Consider the following 21,478-nt stretch of genomic DNA (forward strand, 5'->3'; position numbering starts at 1 on the left):
ATGTAGCCGACACATCTCTTCTCAGAGATAAGCTACCATCGCCCTAGCTGGGTTATTTCTATTTGTAAGCATATTTCAGTATTCTCCATTAATGAAATGAAGTATTATTTCCGCTGCATCTCTGTTTTTATGGTTATCGCATCTCTGTATTTATGGTTATCTCTGTAATCTATTGCGTTCCTGCTTAAATCCGGATCAAAGGCACGATGCGTACTCCTGTTCTGCAAATAAACAGCTGTGTTGCAGGCAATGTTGCACGAAGCGGGAGCGAAGCGGAAGCGCGAAGCGGAAGCGCGAAGCGCGGAAGCGTCATTTTCCAAAAATCTAGGGAGCGAAGCGTCCGCGGAAGCGTCTGCTATATATATATATATTTTTATATATTTTTTTGCATTTATACTCAAAACAAACATCCCAAATACCAAATTAATTGTAGAAGACATGAAAACATGCATATTTTTGCATAAATCAAGATAGATATGGCATCCATGATTCCATTGTAGTTACTAGTATGTACAACAATCATCTATATTCTAGCTATTACAAACATACATCAAATTTTTAAGCATATTATAAAACATAAAACATTTAAGCATATTATAAAACATAAAACATAGAGCATATTATGATTTATCTAGCAAGTGAGCAACTGTCAACATTTGTCATGTCCAAAATTCAAATAATAATGTTTACAAAATATGTCACTTGGTCACCGCCAAGCCAAAAAGGTTCAAAATTCAAATTCACAAGTCTACAAGTCTAATGAGTAATCTATAGACTATGACAAAAAGAAGTAGATTGTGAATATATCTACTAATCTCTCCTCCTTCCACCACGAATAGAACGTGATGGCGTGCCTCCACGTGGTGGCAATGAAGAAGATGGTCCCTGTGTAAGTCGTGGCACTGGAACTGATGAAGAAGAACCCCCTGCTGTTGGTGTTGAACCATGGAACCTAGGACCAGATGGGGGTGGGGGTGGTGGCATATCAACACGGTCATCATCATCCTAGAATCGCTCAAAAAATTCATGCAAAAAAAAAAAAACACTAGTTAACAAAAAAATTAAAAACATGAATTAGAGAAATGCTTTATAAGGGAAAATTGGAAAATTCATACCACAATGGACATACCTGGATAAGAGCATCCTCTAATTGCTCTAGTTGCAACACTCCATCCTCCAAATTGGGCTCCTCTGGATGCTTGTCCCAAGTCAACAAGTCTTTATTAGACTTTGCATCTTCACAGTAATGGGACAACAATCGCAAGTTGTAATGAACATAAACCAAGCTCTCTGCCCGATCTAAACTCAACCTGTTCCTTTTAACACTGTGGATGAAAGAATAAGAGCTCCAACACCTCTCTGCAGAAGAAGTGTTTACCACCTGTGATAGCACCCGCAATGCCAAACTCTGTAGAAGTGGAGTAGGCCCTCCATGCATGTTCCACCACTCAAGAGCAGAAAAATGCTCTCGATCTTCAATTGAATGCATGCTCCCAAATGGACCAGTGTTGAGCGTATAGTTGCTCACCTGTCTCCGTACCAATGCAGCCTCCTCATTATCAGGGATTAATCTACTCAATGCAGCCATATATTTTTCGTGAACCTCTTTATCTTGGTGTGGTTTTTTCCTGCTTCCCCCCCCAGGTGCTGGTTTTGAAAGCCATGATGGATGATAGTACCTAGGTGTCAAAACATATGCTAATGCATGCAATGGAACATTTAGCATATCCCATCGCTTTTCCACCTCTTCACGAATATAATTGTACAAGGTGGTATCTCTAGGCTCAACAATGTCTTTAATCTGCCCCAACATGCTATCCATTTGCTCATACACCTCCCCAATTACTGGTCGATCTGAATCTGCAAACTTGATCATGTAATAAATTGGTTTGGTGAATTGCAAAACATATTTAACCTGTGACCAAAAGTAAGTGTCAAGAACAGTGTCCTTGACTACATTAGCAGTAGCACCATCTGTACACTGGTTAATTTCATCCCATGTTTCAGCACACACCAGATTAGTTAAAGCTTGTCTCACCTTCACTAGCCGCCTAAAGGTGAGGTAATAACTAGCAAATCTTGTCTTTGCAATTTTAAGCAATTGCAACTTGGAGTAAGTGCCATAGAAGTAGTTTACCCTTGTATGCCCTGTGATGAATTTAATGAGCTGCTTCCCTTTCCTGTAAACCTCAGCAATCCACCCACATTCTTTGTGTTTCACAATATCATGCATCAAAAGGTTCAATGTGTGAACCAGGCACCCAGACCAAAAGATGTGTGGATGAGTACGCTCAATAATTTTTCCTGCTGCCTTACAATTTGCTGCATTATCTGTGATCACTTGAACCACATTATTCGGACCAACATCTTTGATTGATTTCAATAGGAGATCTGCAATGTTTTGTGCAGTTGCACTGATGGAGGAGGAGTCATGACATGCAATAAATACTGCACCCTTAGAAGAAACACCAAGAACATTTATCAAATGTTGGTTTCTAATATTTGTCCACCCATCTGATACAATGGATACCCCATAATCCACCCACTCATGTGTAAAACGTGTCACAGCTCTTTGAACCTTAGCTTTTTCTCTTTCTAATAACACTGTTCTAGCTTTCTCATAGTTGGGGGCCTTGTATCCTTTTGGGGCTTCATTGATGGCCTTTACCATGTCATGCCAATAGGGAGAGCGAAGCACATTGAATGGTACACCGCAAGCACAAAGAAAACGGACTACCTTTCCATCCACATCATCCCTCCCAGTAACATTAAGGAAATCCCCTATTGTTTTTCTACCTCCAGAGGTTGCAGAAGTACCATAAGGAGATGGGCAACTACCAAATTTAGAGGTTGCACTTGATTCTGAATGAGTTTTTTGTTTCTTGTTTTTTTGTTGTGCAGCCATCTCTATTTTGATGTATTTTTGTCTTTGTTCACTTGAAATTTTTGGGCAAATGGCTACCCCCACAGAACCCTTTTTTTCATCACTCTCTAGCACCCCACAAAAATGCCTCCTCAGACGGGTATATGAACCCGTATATGGTTTTCCTCCATGACAATCATGAGGGCACATCCATTTGTAAGATCCACCACCCTTTCCCCCTTCAAGTTTGGTCACATAGTTCCACAAGGGATTTGATGTACCTTTCCCATCTTGTGCTTCAGTGTCCTCTTCAAGTTCATCCCCTTCCTCTTCAAACCCTTCCTCCTCATCATACATTGGGTCACTACTATTAGGACCAAGTTCATCCCCTTCCTCTTCCCCTCTATTCCTCACCCTTGCCATCATTAAAACCAAGAGTGGAATGATACATAGAAGCCAAAAGAACACCATCTTGGAATATGGATATAGGTGGTGGACAACCTGTAAATAAAGGAGCAAGTAGAAACAATGGGAAAGAGTAGGAGAGGGAGGAGAAAAATACAATTTTTTTTTCAAAAAAACAAGGGAGTTTGGGGTTTGAACTTACCTCTTTAGCTCTTGTAGATGAAGTCCTCCAAGCTCTTGCTCCAAGCTCCTCCTCCTTCTCCTAGCTCCTCCTCCTTCTCCTAGCTCCTCCTTCTTCACTCCTCCAAGCTCTCCTCTCTTCTCCTCTCCTTTCCTCTCTTCTCTTCTCCTCTCCTCTCTTCTCTTCTCCAACTCTCATAAACTCAAAGTGAGAAAATGAGAAGAGAATGGGGGCTTTATTCTTTTCTAAAGTCACCCTAGACTCACCCTAAACTAACCTAACCCACCCCCTCATGCTAGTTAAGTCACATATTAAAACAAATTTAAAAAAAATAAATTAAAAAAAAGGAGGCCGCGGGGTTGCTTGCGGAATCGCCTGGGTGGCGTGCGGGTGGCGTGCGGTTCCGGGCCGGAAGCGTGGCGCCACCCCGTGCCCGAACCGCCCTCCGATCCGCGGTTCCGGGGTGGCCGCAACCCAAAAGGCAGGAATCGCCTTTTTAAATAGGATCCGCGCAACCTTAAAATCGGAACCGCGCTTCCGACTTGGATTCCGGGACGGTTCGCTCCGATCCGCGGTTCCGGGTTTGGATCCTCCGGGGGGGGGGCGATTCCTGCAACCCTGGTTGCAGGCCTCTGCCCACAAGAACAATGGCAACCCCTGATCATGTAACATGGCTTTGGCAGCCCCTCCGATGGATCTGTTCTTCCTCTCCGCAACCCCGTTTTGCTGGGGGTTGTAAGGAACAGTGAACTCCCTCCTAATGCCTGCCTCCGCACAATAGTCAACAAACTCTCCAAGGGTGTACTCTCCCCCATTGTCCAACCTCATGGAGTTGATCTTCTGACCTGTCTGTGTCTCCACAAGAGCTCCAAACTCCTGAAACTGCTTGAAGATCTCACTCATGGTCTTCAAGAAATAAATCCAGGTCCTCTTGGAGTGATCATCAATGAATAAAACATAGTACTCATATCCACTCAAGGAACCATGAGACATCCGAACCATGAGACATCCGACCCCTCACATCGGAATGAATCAAATCAAGTATTCCAGTCGCTCTGCTGTCATTGCTGGGAAAAGGGGATTTGGCAAACGTGCCCATCGCACATCCTCTGCAAGTATCAAGGTGATCAGTACTGAAATTTGGCACACCTATAGTGATTACCCGCAAGGTCCTCAAGGCTCCATGATACATATGCCCCATCCTGCGGTGCCAAATCTCACACAGCTCAGAACTGCTAGCTCTGCTGTCGGTACTACTGCTCAATGCCAAAAGGGGCTGGAATGCAAACTTGTACACCTTTGCATGGCGTACACCTATCACTCTAGCTGAATCAGCTGGAGTGCCCCTGGGATACATCAACACCTGTCCTTCACTAAACAGTACCTCATATCCTCTATCCTCCAAAGCTGAGACGGATATGAGGTTCTTCCTCATCCCTGGCACATAAAGAACATCTGACACCTTCAAGGGAGGTTTGGACTCCCTCTGAAATGTCAGTGTCCCCACACCGACTGCTCTAACAACCCTTTCATCACCGAGTACTACCTATATATCAGTGCCACTCTCTGAAAGCTCTGAGAAGTACTCATGGACTCCTGTCATGTGACATGAAGCCCCACTGTCCACATACCAGATGCCCGAAGATGCTCCGCTAATCGAGGGAAAAACATGCTCCCTCTGAACCTGTGTGGCAGGTGATCGTGCGCTAGAGGGCTCACACGCAGTAAACCCAAACTCTCGGTCGAAATGATATGCAAAGTCCTCAACCTTTGCTGAAGCTGCCATGCTCTGGTTCTTCCCCTTCTTCTTCTTCTTCTACGGACACACAACTGCATAGTGTCCCATCTTTTGACAATTCCAACACTTCACCTTGGAATAGTCCTTCTGTGTGTTACCCTGTTTACCTTTACCTTTGCCTTTGCCCCCACCATTGCTTGTAGAAGCCTGCTTCTTCCCTTTGCCTTTCTTGCCTCCTGCCAACAATGTTACATCCTCATCCTGCTCAACTGGTTTCACTGCCCCAAGCTGACCTTTCCTTATCTCTGTCTGAATGCAATCATCCCAAAACCTCTCCCATGTGGGAAGGGTCTCACGTGCATAAACCCCATCAGCAAAGTTCATCCATGAACGAGGGAGGCCATTCACTGCAATCCGCACAAACTCAGTGGGTGGAATGACCTCTCCAACTACTGCCAACCTATCTCTCACATTAGTAATCTTTGTGAGATATCCAGCTGCACTATCATTACCCATCTTAATGGTCTTCAGCTTCTCCTTCAGGATCATTTTCCGGTTCTCATTGGTACTCTGGTAGAGATTGGACAATGTTGTCCACATCTCATGGGCATTTCTCTTTCCTCTCACATGAGGAATGTAATGGTCTTTGACTCCGTCTAGAATTAGTCTCTTACCCTTGTTGTTCTTTTTGTTATAATCAGCCAACTGAGTAGCATCAGTAGGCACAACAACAGAGTTTTGTGTGGTATGCACCATAATGTCCCAGACTTCTGCCTCCTCAAAGATACTCCGCATTCTCTTCTTCCAAACGCTGTAATTGGTATGCCCATCCAACCTACCCTCCACCCTCAATCCCAATGACATCCTGTTGTCCTAAAACTGAAAAATAGCACTACTGTAGTAAAAATGAAACTGTTGTTTGTGAAAAATCAGCTTGCTGGAATTTTCTGAGTGAAAAATCAGCAGGCTGTAATTTTCCTTGTTGCTGTCTCAAACTGCACTTCAGAACTCAAGCTCTGACACCATGTAGAAATTTCTCATTTCCCACCCCGGTTTTCAGTTTCACCTTATTTCTCCCAAATAGTTAAATGTCATTTCCCATATGCATACATTCAACAACTGGAAGATAAATTTTGCTAAAAACACAAATTCTGAAAATATTACAGAATGCTGGAAAATGCAGAAATAAATATCAACACATACAAACAGCCATTCAACACATTTAAACACAGTGATTTTTGGTCAAGGTGACCCTGGAAAAACCCCCTACAACTCTTGGGGAAAACCAGTTCGAAAGCTCTTTCTTATTTCTGGAAAATGCTATTTACAGTGAGAGAAATATTCAACAAAAAATCAGCAAGCAAACTTTTACAACTTATCTCGTTTTCCGTGCCTCACAGCCAACTGGAAAAACATGCAAACAGCAAAACAGAACAACAATAAATGTTGTATGGCCTCCTCGATTTTTGTGCCCAAATTTCAGCCTTAAATGCAGTTGTACGGACTACCTAGAAAAGCGTGCACGCTGCCATAAATGCTGTTGTACGGTTTTTCTCGATTTCTGTGCAGAAAAACAACAGTACCGCTGTATGGATTTCTGCCTAGAAAAGCGTGCCAAGGTACAACCACTTGTTGTATGGCCTCCCTTGAAAAACGTGCCAGCAACCTTCAGATTTTCTGCTCCTCGATTTCTGTGCTAACTTGCTGTACAGCCTTTCTAGAAAATCGTGCCCAAGATTTGCCTTTCACTGTGTGCTAACTCAGCTGTACGGACTTATTGAAACGATGCTTTGGAATGTGTGCCAAGCTGCTGCCTCCTTCTCCTCACTGTCCAGAAATCTCCCTTGCTCTCTTGCTCTCCTTCTCTCAATCTGCTCATGAAAGAATGAATGACCTTTTCTTCCTTTCCCTCCTTTAATCTAACCCTAAGTGACCTTTAGGGAATCCCTAAATCCAATGGCTGAAATAGATTGAGATTTACGGCTGAGATTAAATGCTCATTTAAATCTCACTTTCTATTTTTTAATTTACCCCACTTTAATAAAGACCCACTTAATCATTTATGTCCAAAGTCACTTTTCCTTTCTAATTTTAAATTGACTTTATTAAAGTCACTTTAAAATTAGACTTTAATAACTTTATCACTTAAAGTCACTTTTAAATTAGATTTGACTTTATAAAAATTATAAAGTCATTTTAGGAGAAAAATTAAATTCTTTTAGACACTTTTCTTTAGGCCAAAGATTAAAGCCTTAGGGAACCACCTGTCCTCCGGTACCAAATTTCAACAAGATAGGCTAACTTCCAGTACTTTCCTAAACCTAGCGTAGGCCCTACTGACCTCTGCTACAGCTTGAACCCTCTGTGTCAGCCTGAAACCCCCTGCGTCAACCTATTAAGGCTCTGCACAACCTCTTTGGGCCTCTGCGTCACTCCTACAGCCCCTGAGTCGATGACACAGGCCCTTCTGGCTCTGTGTAGTCTCTGTTGCCTCTGCGTGGCTTTCTCTGGCTCTGCGTCTGCCTCTTTTGCACTGATCTCCCGTCTCTCTGTTCCGTATTTGCTGCCTCCTGACTGCTCTCTAGACCACTAGTTCAATTTCTCAGCAAACCCCGCTCCAGAAATTGAACTGACTGGTCTCCCTTAGTGTGTTCTCCAGGTTCCCCTCAAGGCTTCTCTTGTACTTTTTCTGTTGACATCTCAATGGTCGAGATTAAGTCCCTAATCAACGGCTAAGATTAGATCTAGCTTGATCCATGTCTTTTGGGCCATTCTAACACAGATTCATATTAATACACATTAATATTTTATTTTCCCTAAGTTTAGACTTAGGGACTCCATTAAAAATATAAATTTTTTTAATATCTCCTGATTTGTTTAGAATCTGCCCAAACTCTTTCTGTGTATTTGAGATCTCATGTGCCTCAACCTCTCCAACAAATTTCGTGGCTAGAGCACATCCGATGCTACCTGAAATCAACATCACCAAGTACTACCTCCATATCAGTATCACCCTCCAAAGCTCTGAGAAGTACTCTTTGACTCCTGTCATGTGGCAGGAAGCGCCATTGTCAACATAACAATTGCTAGAAGATGCTCTGCTAGTAGCGGGGGTATGCACACTAGTGGCAGGTGATCCTACACTAGTGGCCTCACAAGCTATGAACCCAAACTCTTGATCAAATCTCTCTAAGAAGCTCTCTATCTCTGCAGAAGCTGCCATGGGTTTGTCTTTCCCTTTCTTGTTCTTTTTCTCCGGACACACAACAACATAGTGTCGCAACTTACAAACAATTCCAACATTTTAGTTTGGAATAATCTGTTAGGGTCCCACCCTAACCCCCTTATTTATGTCATGGGATCACGTCATAGTCAAGAGTCAATAAAACCCATATTAATATTTGTAAGTGGTTAACTCGCAATTAATGACGGGACCACAGTTAGTTGCAAATGGGCGGTAGTATTAGATAGATGGTAAATGGGCGGTAGTATTAGATAGATGGTATTAATAAAACCCACGGTATTGGCCCGTGGTATTGCATGTATGAGTCATATATAAAGGATAGAGACTCCCTGCGAGGAGTATCGTGTCTTGTTTTGTAATCGAGCTCTGCTCTATTGGAGGTTGCCCCCTCGAAGAGGCCTGTGAACATTTCTCTCTAAGTAATAAAATCATTGCTATTCTGTGTTCTCGGTATATTTTCTTCGCATATTCTGTGTTCTGGGTATCTTTTCTTCGCATATTCTATGTTCGGTATTACTTTGCAGGTTAAGAGCATAACAAGTGGTATCAGAGCTCTTTCCAGGGCTCGGTGGGATCTCCAAATTTTAGCAAATTTTTTTGGCTAGAGACGTGTTTCGGCGTCTTTAAACCACGGGATCTGTCGTTAAGCGCATAAACCTGCGGATTTGGGGAGGCATGCACGCAGGAAATACAAGAGGTGGTCACGTCTGTTGGACTCCCTTGTAACCCCTGTGGGTACCCCTTCGAGTAGTAGCGCATTAGACAGAACCGTGCACGGACTGTCTTCCACGTACCCTCTGGGTATATAGGAAGCCCCCTAGCTCCCTTGAAACGTCGCCATAGATAAACCTTCGGCCGTCTTGTGGCTATAGTACACCGAGAACAACACTCGGAGAGATTACTCGCCCGTACGATAGGGTAGTCGGGTTGTACGGCTAAGGGTACGGTCGATCCTCCTTAGTTAGAGCCCTGAAACATTGGGCCGAGTACTACTGTCAGACCCTTATGTATATTGCGATCTGTAGCACCTGACACTCCTCAAGACCATAGTTCCCTTTCTATCGGGGGATCACACATCACCTATTCTAGATCAGCAAGTGCAGCAGCAGCAGCCGACATCAGTCCCGCAGCTCCATCAGATCAGCAGCAGCAGTTGTTCCACCATTCAGATCTCTCAGATCCACCAGATCGGAGTAGTTGTGAAGGGTTCCTGTCCCTGGATATAATTTTTGCAGGACTTTTGGCGGCATTGACATTCTGAGGATTTGGCGACTGCAGTATTGATCAGGAAGGAGTAAAACTCCGTTAGGAGTTTTCCAAAAAAAAAAAAAGTCTGAGATCTTCCGGGGCGCTTATTGGTGACCTAGCCCATCAGAATCAGGACGACGAGCTGAGCAAGGTGGTACCATTCAATTTCTTAGTAAATTTTTTTTAGGCGGTCCCAATTTTTGATCAGGTTGGTGTATGGTAGAAACTCGCGCTCAAGCGATGGCCAATGAAACGATCGACAAAATTGAAGACCATGTGAACTCCCTCCACACTGCGGTGAAGAATATCGAACTTGAGCTTAAAGGAATAAGTAACCAGATACATGATGCACTCCCAAAGGGCAAGGAGCCAGCCCACGAGGAGGCGTATAATGGCCATGAATACCATGAGGGTGAGTCTAGCCACTCTCATCACGTCTGGCACACCCATCCACCATCCAGTCAGCGACCTCCCAAGTTGGATATGCATAAATTTGACGGTTCTCACACGTCCGCATGGCTAGCACAAATGGAGCAGTATTTCCAATTGAATCATATCATAGATGAGGGGACTAAGCTTATGGTGGGCACCATGTACTTGGATTCCAAATCATTGCACAGGCTACAGGGATTCCAAATGTCGGGGAAATTTGGAATAAGCGTAAGGTATTGGATACAGTTCACTTTGAGCCTTTTGTCCGGCCACCATTCATGAGACATTTGGCCGGTGTGTTTCCTTTCAGGTTCCTCCGGAGTCAGTATGCCCCATGATGAGACTCATTATGCTTTATTTCACCTGTGAAGGCAGAGTTTCCCAGGTATACTCATATCACATTCGCCTCTTGATGCACTTCACTCGAGTGCGGATGATGAACATCCCGGTCTTCTTTTATCAAAACATTGAGAGGATGGTCTCCGTCATGCAGAGGAAGAGCCTGACCCAGCAGTGCAGGAGCCTATGTCATTATGGTTTGATTCAGCTCGTAGTCTTGCATCAGTTGGCTCAGCAGGTCATCTCATGGGAGGAGTTCATTTCCCGTGAGTTTTTCACAGCACCACCCCAGACACATCCTGAGGTCATTCAGGAGGAGGGAGGACCATCTCAGCAGCCTGATATTCCGGTCACTCGACATGTTAGTTCCTCACCTCAGCTCACTTATCAGAGAGGCCAGAGGGCCTTGTTTGCAGCAGCTCGACGAGTACTTTCTCCACAGCAGGTGGAAGGGGTCTCGCCATCATCATCAGCTCAGCGAGTGCTATCTCCACATCAGGTGGAAGGGGCCTCGCTTTCTTCACCAGCACAGGCAGTACAGAGGGGCAAGCAGCCCATGGTTGAGGAGGAGATGGCCGGTGACCCCGACATCGATATTATTGACCTTGATACCCGCTCTCCTACCTCAGATCTTCAGGAGATTATTCAGCAGAAAGAGGCGGAGAACCGCTTGTTGCAGCAGAAGCTAGACATGGCTCAATGGACCATAAATTATCTTGAGCAGCGCAACAAGCAGTTGGAGGAGGAAAAAGTCCTCGATGAGCTATGGAGGATTCGCAGTGACCGAACCTTGAATCGAATAAGGCCCGATGACCTATTGCCTAAGGAGAGGGAGTCTATGCTCATCCGGGTCAATGCACACTTGGAGAAGCTGTTGGCGAAGGCCAACCAAGACAAGAGGCTGCTAAGAAACATGAAAAATCATTATTGGGCAAGAATGCACGTATGCAAGGCAAAGATGAAAATGTTTCAAAGGCGGTTGACCGAGACACTCAAGAGGAGAAAGAGGCCCAATCCACTCCGCATCTTGGCTGAGGTTTCACTCAAGGATCAAGGCACTAAATAGCCTATCCACAGCACAAATCCCAAGAAATTTTGAGAATTTTGGGTGAATTTTGACATTTTCAGGCAATTTGCAGGTTTTTCCCATTAACGGGTCTCACCCCGCGCGCGACCCTTCATCATGGCAACTCCTTTTGGCGAAAACTCAACATTTCTATATTTGTCATGCAAAGTTACATATGCCCATGGATGGACTTGAGATTTTGTGCAGTTTTGGTCCCCCAAAAGGTCAAAAAACTACCAAAAAATGACTTTCTGGCCCTTTTTTGAGTTGCAGAAACCAGTCTTGGGAGAATTAAGTTTTGACAGGGCAAATGACCTTCAAATTCAAAAATTCCAGTTGGGTTGGAAAGTAGACTCACAGACCTTTCCAACAAGCCCACTTTTGCTCAATTTGGACACCTGCAAGTGCCTCAAACATCGCTCCAAAGGCGTGCGACCCGTCAAGCAGGGGCGCGTGAACCGTCAGGCAGTTTTTGCCAGATTGCATTGTACAGCCCAGAAAACGCAGTTTTGACCCAGTTTGACTTTTTGGGGTGGAAGATGATTATCTTTGATGTAATTATTGTAACTCTAAGACACTTTTACTCTTGTTTAACACTTCTAGAAGATTCATTCATGTAAAGGGTAAATATTTAATGAATGGATTGGTTTCCTAGCTTATAGACGCAAATTGTTTTGACTGCCTAGATTGTAGTGCTTAGTTTAGAAGTGGTTGAAACAGCTCCTAGGATAGTGAGATCGACCCATGGAGGCAGGGAAAGAGGTTAGATCATCTATATTATGTACTTTCTTGCTCATTTTCATGGTTGGACTCTTGAGGGAGAAGCTATCATTGTATTATTTCACTTGTATCTCTGCAATTTTTGGCTAAGGAAGACCAAGGTTTTGCAGTCCTTTTTAGGATTCTTGTGGTTTCATGTATTGATGGAGTGCTTCTTAATGTTCTTGTAAGTGTGTTATGTGATTCATCTCCTTTATTTCCTTCTGCATATTAAACAAATGAAGTGTTAAAGTAAGAATTCATGCTTGCCATGCTCTGCTTTTAAATTTGTTTAATTTCTATGTTTTCTACTGTTTAAGGAGAATTCAAAGTATTATTTGCTCTCCTTAGCTCCTCACCGGTCTTTTCCATCCACTCACCTCAATCAAAGGCATCAATACGGTCTCCTACCTCGCCCCAAAGAACCCCCTGCAGAAACTGTGTCAAATCCCCGCACCCAAAATTGCAATTCTTCAATTTGCCACCAAAAACCCAAAAAACCCCAAATCAACCTTTTTAATCAGTTTACTAGCCTAATATCAGTGTTACCTTGTTGGTCATCTCATCCCATTGAAGATCTACTGAGATTGACCGGAGAGAGCCTTCTCCTGCCCCGTAGGGCTAGCTACGAGGCTAAATGGTTTGATGTAGCCTTGAGGTTTACCTTTCTCAGCCTAAGGTGAAATTTCAAGCGCTAACAGAAGTAACAATTGATTTAGCTTCAGGCCTTGGCACTACCTCCTAAACATTGATCTTCATAATAGAAAAATACTCCTCCATCATGGCCTCTCTCCATAGCTACTGGCTGGCTGCCTCCTCATAACTAGAAGCTTCAGAGTCAACAATGCTTGTTACCAATGCCATGTAACTACAAAACCGCTTAGGTGGTTTACTCTCTCTAACCTGTCTCTTTGGCCCAGCAACTGATGTGGCGTCACGCAAGGTATCTTGAAGCCACTTAGGCTTCCTCTTCCCTAAGCATACTTCTCCCACCGGAGCGAAAGAATCCTCATTAGAAGCTTGAACTCTTGAAGGCCTGCCAACTGACCTCACGCCTGAATCTGTGCCTGTAGATGCTGAAGTACCGTGCAAACTATCCATTAGTAGACTACCCTGTGAACTGCCCTGCATGCTGCCCGAAGAAGCACCCACCCGACTCTAAGAGCCCCTGCTCACTGATAGACCTGGCACTGTAATCGATGTGCCTCCTGATCCCTGACCACTGGATCCCTGTGACTGACTCAGCTACTCCTGAGGGTCTAGTGACTCTGGATACTCTAACTCCCGTTACCTCTTGAAAGCTCTTTTCTCCTCGAACTTCACATCCGGCCTGACAACCACTTTCCTCTGTGCAAGAATATAAATCTGATAAGCGTTTGAGGTCTCGTTATAAGCCACAAAGATTCCCTTGTCTGTAGTGGGCTTTGGCTTGGTCCTCTTCTCCTTGGGGACATAGGAATATGTAAGGCACCCAAAGATACGAAAGTGCCCAACATTAGGCTTCTTCTCAGAAAAAGTCTCTTCCAGAGTCAGATTCCCTAAGGCACGATGTGGATTCCTCTTCTGCAAGTACACAGCATCGTTGCAGGCCTTTGCCCACAAAAATAAAGGTAACCCCTAATCATGAAGCATGGCTTTGGCAACCCCTGCAATGGATCTATTCTTCCTCTCTACAACCCCATTCTGCTGGGGGTAGTAAGGAACTATGAACTCCCTCCTAATGCCTGCCTTAGCACAAAAATCAACAAACTCACCAAGGGTATACTCCCTTCCATTGTCCGACCTGAGGACCTTGATCTTCCTACCTATCTGGGTCTCCACAAGAGCTTTGAACTCTTGAAACCACTTGGAGACCTCACTCTTGGTCTTGAAGAAATAAATCAAGGTCTTCCTAGAGTGTTCATCAATGAATAAAACATAGTACTCATAGCCACTCAATGATACATGAGACATTTGACCACTCACATCCGTATGTATCAAGTCAAGGATCCTGTTCGCTCTGTTATCACTACTGGGAAAAGGGGATCTGGCAAACTTCCCCATAGCACATTCTCTGCATACATCAAGGTGATCAGAACTGAAATCTAGCACACCAGTGGTGATCTCCCGCAATGTACTCAAGGCCCCATAATACATGTTCCCCATCTTGCGGTGCCAAATCGCACACAACTCTGAACTACTAGATCTGTTGTCGGTCCTGTCTCGGGTGCTGCTACTCAATTCCATCAGGGGCTGGAATGAGAACTTGTACATCTTGGCATGGTGCACACCAATCTCTCTAGCTAAAGAAGACGGAGTTCCCCTAGGATATATAAGCACCTGCCCTCTCCTGAACAACACATCATACCCTCTATACTCAAGTGCTGAGACGGATATCAGGTTCTTCTTCACTCCAGGCACATATAGAACATCTAACACTTTCAAGGGAGGTTTAGGTCCCCTATCAAATGTCAATGTCCCCACACCGACTGCTCTAACAATGCTGTCATCACCAAGCAATACCTCCATATCAGTATCACCCTCTGGAAGCTCTGAGAAGTACTCTCTGTCTTCTGTCATGTTGGGAAGCGCCATTGTCAACATACCAAATGCTAAAAGATGCTCTGCTAGTAGCGGGGAATGCACACTCCCTCTGAACCTGTATGGCACATGATTCTGCACTAGTGGCCTCACAAGCTATGAACTCAAACTCTCGATCAAATCTCTCTGAGAAGATCTCTATCTCTGCAGAAGCTGCTATGGGTTTGTCTTTCCCTTTCTTGTTCTTCTTCTCCAAACACACAACAACGTACTGTCCCCACTTTTGACAATTCCAACATTTGACTTTGGAATAGTCCTTCTCCTTGTTCTGCTGGTTGTCTTTACCTTTGCCTCCACTGTTGGAAGCTTGCTTCTTTGCTCTGCCCTTCTTGCCTCTTGCTAACAATGCCACATTGTCATCCTCCTCCAGCTATTTGGTTGCCCCAAGATGGTTCTTTCTGATCTCATTCTGAATGCAATCATCCCACAACCTCTCCCAATAGGGAAGGTTTTCTCATGCAACAATGCCATCCACAAAATTCTCCCAAGTCTTGAGAAGTCCATTCAAAGCAATTTTCACCTACTCAGTGGGTGCAATGATCTCACCTACGGTTGCCAACTCATCTCTCAGCAAGTACTACAACTGGGTTTTGTGTGGTATTTACCATAATGCTCCAGACTTCTACTTCCTCAAAGATGCTCTAGATTCTCTCCTTCCATGCATTGTAATTGTTCTGCCCATCTAACCTGTCTTCAACTCTCAAATACAAAGACATGTTTCACTGTCCTACCAAACTGAAATTTTCAAATTTGTGGTAAAGGTTTCTGTTTTCTATGTAAAAATCAGCTTGCTGTAATTTTCACTTTGTTGTCCCAAACTGCACTTTTTTAGCCAACCAATCTCTGATACCATGAAGAAATTCCAACCTCCACTCCACTCCGGTTATCAGTTTTACTTATCACTCCATGTATTTAGTTTTATATCCAAGCATGATAAAAATTCTAAAATCTGGAAATGACAATAATTTTCTGAAAACACAAATTTAGAGATTTCACAACTGCTGAAATTACAGAAATAAAACACAACAAAATTATGACAACCACACAGAAAATAACACAGTGATTTTTGGTCAATGTGACCCTGGAAAAACCTCCTACAACTCTTGGGAAAAACTAGTTTTAGAGCTCTTCTTTATTTCTGAAAATGCTTTTACAGAGAAACTGAAATACATAGTAAAAATTCCAGCAACCACAAATTACAACTTATCTTGATTTTTGTGCTTGAACTCTGCCTCGAAAACCATGCCAATTAGCAAACAGCCTAAACAGAAATTTTCCAGCAATAAAACAGCATTAAATGTTGTACTACCAACCTCGAAAAATGTGTTTAGAAGTCGTTGTACGAACCTTACAGATTTCAGTAGTACGGTTGCCTCGAAATTCGTGCCCAAATCTGCGTTGAAATTTGTGCCCTTGCTGTTGTCCCTCTTTCTGTGTTGTCTCTCTTCCTTGATATTTGTGTCTTTCTCCTGCTGTACGGTTTTGCCTTGGGATGCGTGGCAATAAAAGTTGCTGCCCAGATTTGCTGAAATGTCTTTTTGCTACTCTCCTTCACTTCCTCATTGCTCAGAAATTTTCTCCTTGCTCTCTCTTCTCTTTCTCTCAAATGCTCATGAAAGAATGAATTGATATTTTCCTCTTCTCTTCTCCTTTTATTTTCTAAATGACCTTTTGGGTTACCCTAAGATCTAATGGTTGAGATTCATTTAGATCTAGGAATGAGAATAAATATGCATTTAATTCTCACTTTCTATTTTTTAACTCACCCACTTAAATAAAGACCCACTTAGCCCTTTATTTCCATAGTCACTTTTTCACTTTCTAATTTTTTATTCACTTTAAGAAAGTCTCTTTTAAATTAGAATGTAACTTTACCACTTACAAAGTTACTTTTAAATTAGAATGTAACTTTACACTTATAAAGTCACTTTTAAATTAAATTGACTTGACCACTTATAAAGTCACTTTAGGAGAAAAGTAAAAAATAAATTTGGACACTTTTCCCTAGGCCAAAGATCAAAGCCTTAGGGAACCACTTGTCCTCTGGTACCCAAATTTTAACGCAACCACTGCATCCGTACTACAACTCCCTTTCAAACACTGCATCTGCTATGCTCCTAGCATTGCCACTGCTAACACTGCATCCATACTACAACTCAGTTGTTGAGAGAAGCAACTGAAAAACATCTAAAATTAGCTGAACTTAACTGTGTTTAGCATAATACAATGAATGTTGGAATCTGACTGCTGCTGACCCTCTAAATTCTCTGCACTGGTGTTGACTCCTACACTGTGCCAATTGCACTACTGCCAACCTTGCTCTGCTTTGATCAGTCTCTGGTCCCAAGCTATTGCATATGTCCTCCAAACAATCCACTGCATCATCTGACACTAAGTCCATCTCGCTACTGCTGAATCTTGGGCTCCTGTAGCAAGGAATTGATCCAAGAGGTGGACTCCTCAAGGATCCTGCCCATCTGTAGCTCTTTCGAACTACAACTCTAAATCTCCCCACCTCCCTCTTGGAGATGCGACTGCCATCTCTGCCAAATGTCGAATGACCTCCTCTCTCCTCTACACAACACTAGACCGACCTATGCACTCCTTGCTGGAGCTTGTAGATCTACCCCTCTCCATTTTTGTTCAACAAGTGATGATTTAGACTCTTTGGCTGGAAGTCCTCTGAGGAGAAAATTCCCCTTCTATGTGTCTTCGTTCTTTTCCAACAGATTTCTGCCACAACAAAAACTGCACCCTTCAAGCGCTACGTTGAGGCTTTGTGTCACTCCCTCTGCCTCTGCAAACTCACGAACTAGAAATCATACCTCTCTGTCGTTTCACTCAGAGAAAGATTTCCTCGGATTTGCTTCCCAGCAAGGACTGCACAATCCCTTCAAGGGGATTCGAATTGCTGCTAAGTGCAACTTTTGGCCTCACTGCTCAACACTAGATCTACTCTCTCTGTTTCAAAATCAATCCTCTGATACCATGTGAATATTCATAATCCTCAAGGAAACCCTACTACAACAAATCTGAATCTACTTCACCTACTTGATTTTTTAAATTACATACATCAAATTATTCTTTTGAATACTGAAGCAAATTACTTTTGTAGCATACACTAATTAAGTATTTGATCTCATGAAACAGAAAACAGAGCAAAGAACAAGATACATAGAACACACTTATTTTTGGACACAATAGTCCTTGGAAAACCCCATTGCGGGAAATCGGTGTAGCAGTTCTGAGGTTTTTTTTTGCAGGAAAAATATCTGAATACAAATCTAGGATGCTCATCTAGCAATCATTTATAGAGAAAATATTGGCGGAAAATCTGAGTGAGTTTTACCTCACTTCACCCGACAGAATTCCCGTTGATCAGGCACAAGATTGGCTAACCCAGGCTATTTTTGTGTCACCTCTTTTGCCCCTCTACGTCAACTTTCTCGACTGTTCCCAGCAGTCTCGACTTCTACCCTCTGTGTTGGCTTTCCCAGTTGTTCCAACACATCCTGGCAGTTCCGGTTGTTCCCGGCAGTTCATGCTTCTGCCCTCTGTGTCAGCTTTCTCGGTTGTTCTGGAAGTTCTCGGCAGTTCCAGCTGTTCTCGACAGTTCCAACTTTTGCCTTGTGTGTCAGCTTTCCTGGCTGTTCCGCCAGTTCCCAACAGTTCTAGCTGTTCCTGACAGTTTCGGCTTTTGCGTTAAAGACAACTTTTTTGCTATGCTATCTCTCTCCACCTCTTTATCTATATTCTCCGGAAAGTCCTTCTCCTGGATTCTCACTAACCCGCTGCTGCAAAATGATCACTTAATTCGAAATCCTTAGCAAACCCTACTCTAGGAATCAAATTCTTGATCAATTCGTTCTCTCCGCGTGTGTTTCCAAATAAACCCCAAGCCTCCATTTTATACTTTTCATGTTGAGTCTTCAACGGTCGAGATTAAGTCTCTAATCAACGGCTAAGATTAAGACATGACTTAATCCGCCTTCTAGATCATTCTCACCCATATTTTGATTAATACCCATTAGTATTTTAATTTTCTCAAGTTTAGAGTTAGGAACACCTTTAAAAATATTACTTATTTTAATAAAATACAATCCAGGTGGAATTTCACCAAACAGTTTTTGGGTTCTTTAGAACTCATGTGCCTTAGCCTCTACACCAATTTTCAAGGCTAGAGTACTTCTGATGCTACGAAAAACTAACACTAGTTTGGTGGGCTTGTCACCAAAAGTTAGTCATTTGCACATTATTTTTATTTTAGGGGCTAACGTAGGCTCAAATAGATAATTCAAACTCACTAGGAGAATATAAATACAAATGATGGGAGTTCATTTCTCATCATCACTTGGTTTGGACTTGTATCTTTCTTGAGATTTTCGCTATTCCTTCTTGGTCAATGAAATTTTGGAGCATGTATGAATTTTGATGTATGGATTGTCTTTTCTTATCTTGGAGCTTCATGATCGGCAAGTCTATTGGTGGTTGGATATATTCTCTTACATGTAAGTGCATATTTAATGCTATTATTCTTTTACTTTGTCACATGCATTGATAATGAGATTTTTCGCTATATTAGGGCTAGTTGTTGCATGCATTTACTGCGACATTGTAGAATTATGTTTCTATATAGCATATCTCTATGTATGTGCCATGTATGTTGAACGGATTCTCCTAGGGATAATTCTATGGTTGAATTTATCTTGATATGCCACTCCGACTCCGACTCTGACTCGGTATCAACTCGGCCGGTTTGATTTCATTGACTCGATCATTGTAAAAAGTACATTAAATGTTTTTTTTTTTATAAAACAAACATAATTTTAAAGATTTTCATTCATGTTTCCAAACGCAAAGCTTTAGAATATATATAGAAGACAACATATGATCAAAGTAGGCTCATGAATATATCCATTATATCAAAATGACACCCAATGCATTGTCCAATACATACATGATGATAATATGGAGATCAAAACAAAAACACATAACCAAGGAGGCTTGGCCTCTACAACAAAAGTAAACTGTGAAACATCACTAGTCACCACTGACCAGTACTACTGGCTACTGCTAGAGGAGCCAACATCATCTGGCTCAACCTCTGAATCAGAGTCAGACAGGGAAGCCCATGGCTCCTCCTCATCATCATCTCCAACTGCAACTGTAGAAGTGGTAGCACTAGCAGGCTGTGCAGCTGGTGGCTGTTGAGATAGACGAGATATGCGCTTCCGTCGTGGTTGAGCAGAGGAAGCGCCTGCAACTGGAGGACTTGGGGCTGGCCCTGTGGCTGGTATAAGTGGATCTGCATTCAACTAAACATTATGTTCGAGTGATGCCACCGTCTGTAAATCCAAATCAAGTTCCTCATCAGAATCAAACTCTGTTGGATGAATCTCCACTACCGAATCTGATGTTGGATCAATATCTTCCAACACAATGGGATCTGAAACAGGCTTTTGTTCAACAATTGGTTGCATCTAAGCCGAAGGTTGTATTGGACATAGACGAGATCATTTAACCGTTTTTTATCCAAATGGTTTCTCTTCTTCGTGTGAATCTCTCAAAGACAGACCAATTGTGCTCACACCCAGTAGCACTGCAATTTTGACTCAAAATACGAATTGCAAACTTCTGCAATTGAGGACAATGGCTACCAAAAGCCTCCCACCATTGTGCTGTAAAAAACATAGGAATGTAATGAGTTAGCTCAACAAAGTTACAAATTATATCCAACTTTCAAATTATAAATCGACTAGTTTTCCACCTAATCTCATTGAATAGGTAGTTCCTATCTAGTATTTTTATTCATAGATAATATTATTCATTGATAATATTATGATTTGAATGGATAAATAAATTATTATTTTTAATATCATCCCTAACTAATTCATTACATAAACCAAATATTATTATCTAGTTTATATTTAATAGTATTAACACTATATAAATAGATTATGCTTAGTTATCATTAGCTTTTTAATCGATAAATATATTAATTAATCATGTTAACTCACATTGAATAGGTCATCCCTAATAATATCATATAGATTATTTTACTATCTAAATTGATAAGTTATTCATAGATAATATTATTATTTGAATTGGTAAATAAATAAATAATTAATTTAATATCACCACTAAAAAATTCATCACATAACAACTTATTTTCAACCTAGCATTATTATTTTAAATAATATTAATATTATATAAAATAATTATCATTTTAATCGATAGATACGCTTTGAATAGGTCAACCCTAATAATATTATTTTATTAACTAAAATGATAAATCATTTATATTTTTGATATTAAATAATTAATTATTACATAACTGCTATTTTTAACTAACTATCAGCTATTTTAATTTACCTCTTATCCCTTAATAATTTTTCACCAATGGCTATTTTTTGGACGGCTTTCCCTGAACATTGATGCATCCCTGCTATTTATTCTTTCAGATCGTCTGGTTTCTCACCTTGTCCCGAGGATGAACCACATTAGTTGGTTTGAAACATCGACCCAATCCTTACAATGTGATTAATCCGAAACATTATTCTCTACGAAGAGACCTTCACCCTGGTAGCCAGGTATACATCTCTTACAATCGTGATATCTGTTGC

At 42.2% G+C, this 21,478-nt stretch overlaps 2 protein-coding genes across 3 annotated transcripts in view; one reads left to right on the plus strand and one right to left on the minus strand.

Annotated features, from left to right (window-relative positions):
* GEK1 (D-aminoacyl-tRNA deacylase) overlaps window positions 1-21,478 on the plus strand; it is a 443,933-nt gene that overhangs the window by 269,416 nt on the left and 153,039 nt on the right. The gene's annotated exons all lie outside the window — the stretch shown is intronic.
* LOC149183787 (uncharacterized) lies at window positions 703-3,634 on the minus strand. The gene is made up of 2 exons (XM_089418802.1): window positions 1,130-3,634; window positions 703-1,005 (listed from the first exon to the last, which is right to left on the minus strand). Exons 1-2 carry the CDS (start codon window positions 3,332-3,334, stop codon window positions 811-813), a joined length of 2,400 nt encoding a protein of 799 aa, XP_089274928.1. The 5' UTR covers window positions 3,335-3,634; the 3' UTR covers window positions 703-810.

The sequence above is a fragment of the Pinus tabuliformis genome, chromosome 3_2, assembly GCF_031772625.1.
Source record: "Pinus tabuliformis cultivar Carrire ecotype Pingquan chromosome 3_2, CPIR1, whole genome shotgun sequence".
NCBI classification, from domain to species: domain Eukaryota; kingdom Viridiplantae; phylum Streptophyta; class Pinopsida; order Pinales; family Pinaceae; genus Pinus; species Pinus tabuliformis.

Excerpts from the sequence above, each read along its gene's own strand:
- LOC149183787 (XM_089418802.1), bottom strand. The coding sequence starts at position 3,334 with ATGGTGTTCTTTTGGCTTCTATGTATCATTCCACTCTTGGTTTTAATG. Across the intron at positions 1,006-1,129 it reads TAGAGGATGCTCTTATCCAG|GATGATGATGACCGTGTTGA; the intron begins GTATGTCCATTG and ends GAGCGATTCTAG.